The 13,136-nt window shown below is 41.9% G+C and overlaps 1 protein-coding gene across 1 annotated transcript in view; it reads left to right on the top strand.

Annotated features, from left to right (window-relative positions):
• LOC109044041 (uncharacterized) overlaps nucleotides 1–7,538 on the top strand; it is an 82,499-nt gene extending 74,961 nt beyond the window's left edge. The window contains exons 14-17 of the mRNA XM_019061517.2: nucleotides 450–586; nucleotides 1,682–1,846; nucleotides 2,845–2,992; nucleotides 4,351–7,538. Coding sequence (XP_018917062.2) covers nucleotides 450–586; nucleotides 1,682–1,846; nucleotides 2,845–2,992; nucleotides 4,351–6,557 — 2,657 coding nt within the window. The 3' untranslated portion in view covers nucleotides 6,558–7,538. The remainder of the gene's footprint in view (nucleotides 1–449; nucleotides 587–1,681; nucleotides 1,847–2,844; nucleotides 2,993–4,350) is intronic.
• Nucleotides 7,539–13,136: the final 5,598 nt, after the last annotated feature.

The following is a 13,136-nucleotide window of genomic DNA, read 5'->3' as shown; positions in this document are numbered from 1 at the left end:
CGTTACAGTGAATTGAAATCCTCTCTCATATTTTACTTTTTCTGGAGAGGCATCAGATATATTTTGGAGGATTTTTCTGGGCCAACTTATTCAAAGCTACAGGCAAATTATGTTAGAAAATTGTTACTCGGTTGGTACAAATTATATCAACACTTAATGAATATATCTCATTGATTCTATATTGGTGAACTGGACAAAACACGAGGATTTAGTTTTTCAAAATGAAAGAGCAAACGAAACATGAAGTTTAATGCAAATTTAACATTTTACAACGAAAGAACTCTACTGCTATTGAAAATGGAGCTTGGTAAGACGCACTGCGATGAGGACCTATGACTAAAACCTTATGCCTCTAAAAACGGGGGTCATAGCAGTTCGGTTCGGTATGCTCGTTGTTTCCAAAGACAATTTTCGGTGCCTCAATTAATTTTTACTGATTTTGTTGACAGATAGCTTAGAAAGAGCCAGTAAAAGTATCGATATTCCAAGTGAAGAGAGTGAGGAGCACATTACTCGGCTGAAACGAAGTATAAAAGAATTGGAACGGCATCATGAATTATTGCGACAAGAAAATGAAAATTTACAGGTAAGAATAAGTTGACCCACAGGTTGCTGAACGTTAGTGCAATACGTAAATCTGTGAATTGTGTGTCTCTAATGGGTATACCATTTTCGGCATCGTAAACCATTGTCTTATGGCCTTGTTGACGAAGGGTATGGATTCGATCGACATGAATCAATGGATGAATAAAACCGTGAGTCGATCGACTCCGATTCGATCGACTAATTATTATAGAAAACCGGTATCGATTCGATCGACATGAATCCATCGAAAAATAAACTTGTGAATCGATCGAGATGATTCGATCGACACAAAGATCGACATAATTAAATTGATTCACGGAGCTGTCGATGGAGTCACGGAGCTTTCGATCGATTCACGGAGTTCGATCGATTCATAAAGCTGTCGATCGATTCAAGGAGCTGTCGATCGATTCACTGTTGTCGATCAAATCGGAGTCGATCGAATCACTTCGATAGGTTCACGTTTCTATTTTCGATCGATTCATGTCGATCGAATCGACACCGTTCTTTTAAATATGAGTCGATCGAACCGGTGTTGATCGGTTCATGTCGAATGAATCTATACCCTCCCTTGTCGACCTAGCCGCTGATCCTCATTTACTAATATTCACAATTTTAATTATTCCTCTGGGAATCATATAAAGTTCGTATGTACCTTCTTTTCACAAGAAAAAAAATGTGGACGCAGAATTTAGCAATAATGAGAGAAGTCACTGACTTCTCATTACAGATTAAAATTTATTCATTAATATCGCTCAAGGAGTTAATAATAAAACCATTATACCTTTTTTCTCCGGATATGTTCCTTTTGCTTCCAGTTGTATACCGCACCATTGGTTGTTCTGTGTTAACAAAAATTACTATCTCGTGGAATTTTGATGGTTTTTAATCGCTCATGCAGATATAACCGTCCGATCTCAACAAATAGTGGCGTGCGAACGAATCAGTTTTTCAACATTTTCTTTTTCCTCCTCCTACCTATAAAGATATTTAAGCTACAAGATGTCTTAAAGCAGGCCCTATACTTGTGAGAGGACTGTCTCGTCGCTCTTGGTCTTCGCAAAATGTTTTGAAATGTCAAAAATCTTTCTTCCAGACTGACCTGTCTAACAGAAATGAGCAGCAAGCTGCCATAGCACAAGATTTAGTCGGCACTGTGAAAAGATTGCAGCTCATACACAGCGACAGGAACTCACAAGAACCGAATCAGATTAAAGACTTCGCGTCAGTGCAAGCTCTGTCATCTCAGCTTCTCCAAATGGTGAGTGTACATTGTGGATAAATCTTGTCGAATTGCGACGAATTCGGAAGAAAATAAGCAATATTTCAGAAAAAAGAGAGGAAAGAAAAAAAAATCAAGCGGATAAATTTGACATTTGTACGATTGGAGTGGCAAACCAATAACTTTGATTGCATTATCATTCATTAGTGTACTAAATATTAATGTACTTAGCTGAGGTGAAGAAAACCTATAAATTGCGAAACCACGTACCTACGTTTACAACGCTGCAAACGCCCTTTTACACTATATTTTTCCTTCGGAAAACTTGTGACCGTATTTTCTTGAAAACTTCCTTAATTTTTCCTCGCTGATACTAAAATATCTTACATACTTACATACATACATAGAGCCGCTTTTATAGCGCAGCCTTGCGCTCTGCGACGCCCAATCGCCATTGCCCCCTATCCTCTCAGAGATCATCAGGCAATTGGCACCTTCTGATCTCCTCCTCCACCCCTTGTCGCGAACCTTTCACAGGACGTCCACGCCGTCGCCTTTCGGAAGGAACCCAATCGAAAACCTCTAAAATATCTTACTCTATAATACAATATAAATCATAAAAATAACTGCGTAAGGTGTGACCTGAGGCGCAAAGCGCTTCGGAGGAGCTGGACCGCAAAGCGATCAAGGGGCTTACCCCTGGCTCCGTAAAACTTTCAAGGTAAAAAGTTGACCAGTTTTTCCTAAGTAATAAAATAGGAACTGAAATTTTGAAACATCACAAAGGAGGAACGTTGTTTCGCACTTTGCCCATCAATATATGGTGGTTGAACAGGAAATCTGGTCCTTTTTTCTCCTTGAAACAACTCTAATAAAATACAAACTTCACAACTTCAAAACATACCTTGTGTGCTGACAAACGGTAGAAGTTTACGGATTTATTTATGCTAAATCAACTTCAGCCACCCTCTCCTCCTACCAATTTTTCCCATTAGTTATCAAACCGCATCATGCTTTATTTTATTTCTTTTTTACAGGCTGAGAGACTTCAAACAGTGATGGGAAGCAAATTAGAGGGGAATGACTTAGAGACTGCATCAAATGAAATGATTCAACTACCATTCCAGTTAACTAAGAAAGTAATGGAACTGAAGCAAGCATTAAATGCTTACGAAAGTTTCACAGGTAAGATTAAGAAAATTTATAAAATCCAGGAGGAAAGGCCCCTAATAATTATTAAAACGAAATCTAACAGAATACTTTCACATAGGGTGTTCTTGCTTCAGATGATGATGAGTACTTTTCACAGGGGAAAATGAAATCCTTATTAGGCATTGTTCAAATTGCGTAAATTTTCAATTTTACTTCATCCAAGAGATAAGATGTGAGTTCTCTGTGATTGTCCCTCCAAAAAATTTCAATTGGAAAAATAACATTCAGTCCAAAATTTTTGCGAAGGCTCGCGATACAGAAAATGATATTATACACACATGTCATATTAAGTGGCTCAGCCTTCATCAATGCATTTCTTGGCTGAATAAGGTAACCGTAAATATAATATAAAATATTGATATTATATAAAATATAATGAATAATAATAAAAAATAATATATATAATATATATAATAAAATATTGAGATTTTTATCGATACCTTTTTGATTCGCAACTTTTCTCAGATTTTCAGGCAATTCATGGTTCATTTTCCTCCTGTCTGCATATATATATTATAAAATTTGAGAGCAATTATATTTTTTTCCTGGTATTATATTCGTGGATATTTTTATACATCTCTAGAAAAGTAATGCAAGGACTGTGAGCAGAAAATAATTTTAAAAAACTGTCTTTGCATGAATCTCTTATTTCCAGTTTAAAAATACAAAAATGAGCCAAATAGCTCTCACTGCCATTTGTTGCACTTCAAATATCTTTCCAATTTGATTTTCATTGCGATTCGACCAAATAGAGATGCAATGTAGAATGAGGGAGATTTTCAGAGCATGATACATTGTTAAAAGGATGCCTAGATAACATGAATTTCCTCCTTGATAAAAATAAGGACGCATACATTTTTTTTTTCAACAAGTGCAAGAATCAAGATGATGGATCTTTAGTCGCAGTCCAAAAGTGCGTAAATTTACTCAGCGTGAGCTTCATATGAACGCATTTATGCTAAAAGGAACTAAGTGCATAGGGTTTGCGTGTATCAATTGGACTGAGTTAAGCAGAAAGGAACCAACCCACATTTTGGAAAAAATCGAGTTATGGGTGGTTTTAAACTCAACCACTGCTCTACTATCTATCGCCAAAAATTCAAAGTTTTTGTTGGAGCCAATTTTGCAGAAATTGAACTTGAAGTTTATCATTTACATTGAGTCTTATGCAGGAGCCAAACTTTAAACCTCTTTTTCTCGGTTCGATCCCGATGTGGCTTGGTTCCTTTCTGTTTAACTCTGTCCAATTGTAGCACAGCTCTTTTTAGCATAAATACGTCCATATATACGACCTAAATATATTCTAAATATTCGTTAAAACTGTGTTGCAGACAAATCTGCTCTGTCCGCAAGCACTGCGGACGAAGTTCCCAGCGTCACGGTGAAATTCTTGCGAAGAAAGAAAAGCGACACGACGCAGGAGGCGGGGTCAGGCGAGAGCTTCACGTGGACGGCGGGCTTGGATTCGCCGGTGACGGAGGCAGTGATCAGCCTTCCGCGGCCGCGATTGGAGGATCACGACGCCGGCGCGGCCGACGACGAGACGGATCGACCGCCGTCCCGAGACCAGGACGACGCCGAAGCGAAGGCCTCCACGAAGGCTCCCGCCTCGAGGAAGAAGCTAATGCGGACAAAATCCTTCAAAAGGAAACCATCGCAGGGGAAGGAGGACGCAGTGGGCACTGGCGTAGAAAGCAGCCGGAGCTGCGAGGAGATCGGAGCATCCAGGTCCAAGTCTGAGACCTCGACGCGGCTGAAACGGGAGAGACGGGTGGTCAAGTCCAGACGCGAAATGGACCTCAGCAAGCTCTGCAGAGATGACGAGTCCGTCAAAGTCCCAGCCTCTTCTCCGCCGAGTTGGAGCAGAAAGAACACCGATACCAGCACCGCAGACAATAACAACAACAACGATACCTTCGTCGGGCAGTTCGATCCATCCATGTTAGACGATAGCTGCGTCGAAGGCTCCAACTGTAACTCGATGGCCAGTGTTTTCGTGCCCACCAAGCGGAAGATCTTCTCGCCTTTGGTGAAGGACAGCAACGGCAACACGGAGTCGGTTATCAGCTACGAGATTCGAGAGAACCCCCCTCAGGATACCGCCGATGACAAGTCCAGATCAGAAGTCATTCCGCCGTGTTGGAGTTTGCACGAAGCCAAATCCCAACCAGCATCTCCTGCATTCCAGAGAAAGGCCAGCCCTGATAGGTCGGAGCCTAGAAAGTACGATCCTTCCCAGACTAGAACGGAGAGGAGGTTCTCCGAACAAGACTCGGTGAGGAACGAGAACCTGTCCGGGGGGAACAGAGACATCGGGTTCCCACCCATGTCGCCCATCTCCAGCCGACGAGAGCTCAAGAACTCGAAAGAGGCCGCTCCGAGCATCAGGATGATGATCGCCAAATACAATTTAAAAGTCAGTGGGTCGGGAGTCAAGAACGACACCAAGTCGGGGGCGATTTCTCCCGGCTGGCGGTCGCCCATTGCCGAGAGGCGAGTTCTCACGCAAGTGGAGGGCTACCAGGAGGGTATCGGTAGGTTAGCCAGGCACAACAACCCCTTCGAGATGAAGAAGTCTGCCAGTGCGGGGGCCATCGAGTTCAAAGACGACTTCTCAGAGGAAACAACGTCAAAGCAGCGCAAGAAACCCGAGGAGGAACGCAAGGATATCTCAGTGCCGAAATCGTCCAGCGAAGGTGCAATGCGGCAGTACCTCATCAATTTTGAGGCGGAATCTCAGGGTGAGACGCCGAGGGAGAAGCCGCAAAGGACGGTATCCCAGAGTGAAAACGAGTCCCCCGTGCCGGCCATCAAGTTGACTCTCTCGCATTCCAAGACTGTGGGCATGATGCCTTCGTCCCGGCACCACGAGCTGCATCGGAGCTCCTCCCGCGCCATGAAACTCCAGAAAGCCAAAGAAGAGTTTTTGTCGCGGGGTGCCATTGCCAGCGCTGAGAGCCAGGCCACGAGTGAGTGCGGCACTTCCTCCAACACTCCCTCACTCTCCGTTTCCTCCGAGTGCGATCTGGTCAGAGATGACTACCACCATCGCAGGGATGCTGCCAGTCGTCAAAGCTACGGCAGCGAGTCCAGCTGCGGCGACGATTCTTCGCTTGTGACCCTGGGCGATGATCACAGGTCGCTGGGGATCGATCGCTCGGCCCTGATCAAGTCTGCGAGTGCAGGGATGCTCACGTCGGATTTCAACGAGGCGGACGCTCAGAAGGATTCGTCGAGCACTGCCAGCAGCGCCAAGCAAAGCAAATCCGCCTTCTCCAGCATCGCCTCCAAGTTCCGGAAAGTGAAGATGCGGCGTCATAAAGAGCCGGAGCTCGGCCAGTTGGACACCGTTTCCGCGCTCTGTCGACAGAGTCTCGCCGTCAACGTCCAGCCTCCACCGCAGCCGACCAACAGCAAGAGTTGTCCTTCCTCGCCGGTCCTTCAGAGACCCGCCAAGAGTGGTTCTAATTATTCTAGTCCTCAGGGTTCTTGGATTCCTATCCCTGGTAAAAAGAAATCCAAGTCCAGGATTTTTTAGATGTTGGAAATACTTGTGTGTGTATGAGTCGCTTTCACGGCGCGCTAGGGCGCTCTGCGACGCCTGCTCGCCACAAGAATCTGTCATGGTTGAGATCCTCCGGATGCTGACATCTCTCCGTCTCTTCTCGGATGCCTTCTACCCACCGTTTGGCTGGACGCCCTCTTCGTCGCCTATATCTGGAGGGACCCACTCCAACACCTGGAAATACTTTTTTTTTTAAAGTAAACGAAGAGATCCCATCCGATAAGACTATTTTTGAATCGACTACTTGGAACTGGGGAAAAATACTTTCGTCCATTTGTAAAGGGTTGGTACAATTACCGAGCACATTTTTTGCACATTTACCGACACGAGCGTCATACGTCTGTAAATGTATCATCGTAAAGATCGGTGGTGTAATTAATTAAAGAAATGACTCTTGAATGCAGTAAATCTAGTGATAAAACTGAGAGAACCCTCTTATATGAAAAGAGTCTATGTAAGACGATTACTGTGCAGTATTCACTTCAAAGCATTATTTAAACGGTTCCTACTTCCATTAAGAATTGAATAAAATGTTATTCACATGGATTGGTACACAACGCCATATTGAGGTACGTGGAATATGACCTCAAGGGAAATCCATATACCATAATTATTCTAGATTTTCCTCGAATTTTGCGAGGAGATTCAAGAATTTTCTCTAGGAAATTTATTGTCTCTTCGAAAGTACCTCGGAAAGTCCATGAAAGGAGGGAACTCTTTTATCAACTAAATTGAAGAATCGAAAAACTTATGCCTTATTCAAATGATACTTTTGGAAAATGTGTTTCTGAAAACATTGCATTTATTTAATGATGTAAATATGTTGAATTTTTTTCTAAAAAATTGAATGACTTTGTACAAAGTGCTGTGAATAAGATTTTGGTGTTTTTCTTATGTATGTATGAATGTTAGAATTATTTTGTTTCTGGATAAATAAATAATCTATTAAACATTTTTTCAAAAGTTAACTCTCTAAGATATAATATTAAATTATATCATATTTAATTTCATAAAAAACAAATCATCAAAAGTCCAATATAGTCGCCTACATAAATGAGTGATGCAACAAGTCTAACTCGTGTGCTTGCAACAATCTTTCAGGAGTCAATGAGGTGCCTTCTGTACCTATATCGATGGCTAAGAAATGATGCCGCCTACCTGCAAACCGACAATTTTGCAGAGCATAAAGAAGAAACTTTTTGAACTTTTGAGTTTAGATTTGCAATTTTCTGGATGCATTACAGCTTCTTCACATTGCTCCCATGCGAAAGTGGAAAAAAACTAAAAACATCAGCTTGCTTTTTTAATACTGAAGAATGCGACAAAGTCGTTTACTCATTTTCGCCAAAACTGTCTGTTAGGTGGCATTGTTCCTTAGCAATTAGTTTCTTATGCATTTTTCAATGGAGATAGTGTGCCATACGCAATGAAACAAAAACAAAAACTTAAAAAGGCGTATATTTCTCGATGGGACGAAATCAACTCCGAGGTTTGAGACTCAAAGTCATGAAGGAATTTTTAATTCTTTTGGAGTCTTTGATCTGTAGTTCATTTATTTTTGGATTTTCTGTGGATTTTCAATATCAATAGACTCCCGTAAAGGGAGTTTAAATAAAACGTTATTCGTCGGTACCATAGCCTTAACCAGAAAATATTCTTAGCACCGCTATAAAGTACCGGATGACTAGTTTACACTGTTAAATGGAAAACTTTCTTCCGCCAAGCCGACTCATTTATCTCCTATACTTACTTATTCCTCCTAAATTAAATTCGTACATTCTAGAAAGAGTTACTGATTTAGGAAATGAAAAAAGAGGGTGCGTTCATTGAAGGTATAATGGTGAAAACCGGACGGACATTTTTGGACGAAAGCACTAAATGTAGAATATTTGGTCGTCAAGGACTTTGAAATATGACAAAACAGCCGGATTATCACTGTCAGGCAGTCAACATCAGCATATGATGTTAGCGGTGTCTTAGGAATTCACCGTCGTAAAAACTAATGAGATTAACTTTCCAAACAGCGTAAATTACACGAAAAAATTTACCGATTGTGCGTGGCAATCAGCTTTGATGAGAATTTATACGCGTGGGCCCCACTGAGTCCGATACACAGTCGTCAGTCGGTGCCTGCAAACCTATCTGGTTCTGAACGTGGATGATTAACCAATCACAAACAATTTAAAATAACACTCGACTAACAGCCGACAAAATCGGAAAAAAATACGCCCGACCGAATTGCAGGAGATTAGGTTGCGAGTGAGAAACGAGGCAGTGACATTATTTGACGGGGACTCGACTCCGAAAAAGGGAGCCAGCATAATATGTATCTGCATTAATATAATTGTCGAAATGGACGGGTTTGTTCCTGGATCTGGTTGGAGTCACCTAAGGGAGAGAGTACTATCTTAATTTCGGGAGTGGACTCGATGGTGGTGGGTACCAGCGTGGAATTAAGGGCTCACGCTAAAATTTGGATGATTGCTTTGCGCTCGAAACTGTTGTGATGTTGTTGTTGGGCGGTGTGAGTATCGATTGGGCGCACGTGAGGAGGGCGTTTTGGCGAGCGCGGAGGAGGTTGGGAGTTTGGACCACACGTAATCCTCTCAAGTTGTCCGAGTCTGGAGCCTGTCATTACCCACACGAGCGGGTCCGGGGAAATTCGATAACTTTCCACATTTCACGGTTCGTCCCACCGGAAGCCGTCTTAACACGATCAATTTTTTCTCCTTATCCACCCTTCAACTCGCTAGTTCTCCTCCTGACTTCTCCACGATATCCACTTTTTCCCTCTGTTTCGGTCGCGTCTCAGTTTTAGTTACCCTGCCGCGCAAGTCGCGCAGAAGGAAAGCGAGTGAAAATGAAAAGCAACAAGCAATAACGGTAAGCAAAAATGGAGATGTTGCATGTGTGAGGGATTTGCGATTTGACCATTGATTCTTATGTAAAAGTTCGCGAAAAACACGACGGTGCCACTGGTTTTCTCTGAAATCATCTCCCAAGCTCAAAAAAAGCTCTCAAAGTGAGGCCAAAATGGAGGGGATATCCCACGCTATCCTGAGAGTCCACCTCTACATCAAGACAAACTCTCTATGCAAAGATAGGGAGCAAATACATTGACAGAGCTGCCACTTTATTTGGGGACTTCAAAACTGAAAACACGGCAACCCTGCTAATGTATTTGCTCCCTATCTTTGCATGGAGAGTTTGTCTTGATGTAGAGGTGGACTCTCCGGATAGCGTGGGATATCCCCTCCATTTTGGCCTCACTTTAAGAGCTTTTCTTGAGCTTGGGAGATGATTTCAGAGAAAACCAGTGACTTCATCGTGTTTCTCGCGAACTTTTACATAAGAATCAATGGTCAAATCGCGAATCCCTCACACACGCAATATCTCCATTAGGAAAAATATTATAACCTACGACGGCAGCGGTGGAACTAGAGAGTGGCTGAGAAGGGGGTATTTCGGACCACCCGCCCCATTTACTCGGGCAGTGGAAATTGAGCATTTTTTTATAATGAGGCACGAATGAATCAGCTTTCATGTCATAGTTGTCGATGAAATTTCTTAGATTTTATTCATTTCACCGAATTTTGTGTGAACGTTTGATTCAGAAAGTAGGAGCACCGAAAAAGGTAAACACGTATGAAAAGACAGCTTAAAATAATTGAAAAATGTTTTTTCTTCAAAGATAAAATAACTAAGATTTTGTGGGCACGAAATCTTATTGGTCTCACCGTTGTAATACCTATTGTAGCGTGCTCATAATTTTTCATATTGGCTACATTTATTGTAATTTTTTCCTTGTTCGTTCCTTCTTACCTCCTAATTTCTTCTCTTTTTGATCGGGAGGGCGCCATGCCACCACGGCCTCTCCATTGAATCCACCACTGATTTCTTCCTCTTAGACCTGTACATTCGGAGGCGCTTAGTGTGTGAGACTGGAACTAATAACGTGACTTAAACTAGGTACATATATAAAACCGTGGCTTTTCTGTTATCTATTGATTTCACTAAGCCTACTATTCCTACCTAAGAATACATGGTATTCAGCAAAGCCTGTTAAGAAAACCAAGAGCAGCAATCTTTTTTCCTCTCTCTAAACTCAGTGAAATGTGGAGCTAGGAGAGCAGGATCTCCAAATTCATGGTTTAATTCAAAGTCTCAGCTGGAGATTTTGTTGAAAATTGTGTCACAATCAAGTCTAAAATCAAAACGCAAGATGATAGTGACCCAACTGATACAGATAATTAATCAGTAATTAGGGCCAGGTGGCTCCTAACGTTGATTAGTTTATAAAGATGACCGGCCGAAGCATTGAAATATTAAATATGTAAAAGCAAACCTGAGAACAATTCGTTAACAAGCCGTTTATTAAACAAACACACCGTTTAAAATGTTTATTGGAGGATAGATGGCGTGATAACAGAACGAAATGTAACCCATTAGCACCCAATACTCTTATCTTTGAGTTGAATCGAGAGAAGAAGAGAAGAGGGCGGATATAAAAACGCCAACGGAAGGAGCTATTTGGTGTCTGTTTACTCGCCAATGGCTTAATTTTGACCATATCTACGATGCCAAACGTGACGTAAAACCGTTTTTCCCTTTTCCGACTCCTCCTCCTCATCTTCCTATTCTTCCTCTTCTTTTTTTTCTTTTTCATCTTCTTCTTATTTTTCTTTTTCTTCCTCCTCTTCTTCTTCTTTCGCTTCCTCTTCCTCTTCCTCCTCCTCCTCATCTTCTTCTTCTTCCTGTAACTAGGACTTAAAACCTGTTCGTATATCAGAGAGCTTCGATGAAGCCGCTCTTAAGTAATGGTTAAATGGTTAATGATGGTTAAATGGTTAAATGATGGTTAAAAATTGTTAAAAAATGGCAGAAATTAGTGTTGAGTGAGTCGGCAACGCGGGAGCTCTTGAGGGCGCGGGCCTGATTCCACCAATCAATTCTTTATCTGATCAATAGCATCATGTGTAGTTAGTTAGGCTAGGTCAAGTGAGGAAATCGAGTGTTATTAGTTTAACAAAATTGGATCGGAATGCTGGGTCGCCGCGCCGCGGCCGGCCAGATCTCGTGTTCCTCTTATCGAGCGCCTTCAAAGCGGTCATCGGGAGTCTGATCGACTGTCGCCGCCCAATCATCAAGTTTCCAATTATAATTTGACGGGGAAGGGGAGGGGGGGAGGTGGCGCGGGTGGAGCGTGGAGCCTCCCGCGGCCGCGCGCCTCGAGGTGTAAAAGCGTGTTTGCTCCCGAGGTGTTCACCCGCGCCAAAGCCTCCACCACGCTCCCGTGCTAAGGAAGAACGCCGTATGAACATTCGAGAGTTGCCAAATTTCCCTCAATACTGCCGTGCCAAGGGAAAACGCCTTATGAACATTCGAGAGTTGCCAAATTTACTCCGATAAAATGATTATTTTTGAGGAAAGTTACGAATATTTTTCCTTTAAATTTTTAGAATCTTTAAATGAAATTGCGAACGACTTTATCTGAAAAATTGGGAGGAAAATAGTCATAAGTTCACCAGGAAATTCGCGTTTTATGAAAGGCAATTTGACAACGCTTGAAGGTTCATACGGCGTTCTTCCTTATAGCACGGCAGAATAGAAAATTTATTTTTGACGACATTCATGCGTGTTTGCCCTTGAAATTTTGAGATATTTTATATTAAATTGCGTACAAAATTGACTGCAAATTTTGGGAAAAATATTCGCAAGTTTTCTGGTAAATTCGGTTTTTATTGAAGGGAATTTGACAACGTCAGATGGCTCATACGACGTTCTTTCTTAGCACGGTAGCACACGTATCGCGAGTTTTCCAGTGCCGCGCTGCGTTAATTATCCGCTTTGTAACAGCTCGGTGAGTCAGGGCCGTGCTCATGCTCATAGTCGTTCAGCCTCTTTTCTGAGGAGGCCTCATTTATGATGACCCCTTATGGCCTCACATGGTGATTTAGAGATGTTGGAAGGTCCTTAACATATTATCATGAAAATGACAATCTTAACAATCTCCAGAGAAAATATAGTGGTGTAACTTTAAAAACAAAAGGGATAACAACGAATTGCCTCTACAACAAATTAAAAAGATATGGAATTTGTTTTTAAACGACTCATTCGAGTTAAACTTTATATTTTCCGTGGTGTAATTTTTCAATAGGAAAACTGACAACCCCGCAAGTGTCATACTCAAATTTTAAAGATGGGAGTGAGTCTCAGTTCCTCTTAGTTTTTACGGTCGATTAAAAATTTTAACAACCCTACTAAAAGCGCATATTCCTTTATGTGTTGAATTCGCGATATTATCCAAACTATTGTTCAAGTGGTGACATTTTTTTTTCTTTGCCCCCCCCCCCCAAACTGCGTCAAAATCGGACGTTCACATTCTGCAAAACACAAGGAGTCGTCTAAAGAGAAGAAATAGAGGAAGTAGAGACTGGAAGCACACGTGGAGAAACTTTCACCAGTCCAATGCACAAGAACACCCTGGAGACTTTAACGCAGGTATAAGAAAGTAAATATATTCAAAATTATGAGTTTCCACTGAGAAGCGAT

This window comes from Bemisia tabaci, chromosome 1 (assembly GCF_918797505.1).
Source record: "Bemisia tabaci chromosome 1, PGI_BMITA_v3".
NCBI classification, from domain to species: domain Eukaryota; kingdom Metazoa; phylum Arthropoda; class Insecta; order Hemiptera; family Aleyrodidae; genus Bemisia; species Bemisia tabaci.
This window is presented reverse-complemented; position numbering and strand designations above follow the sequence as displayed.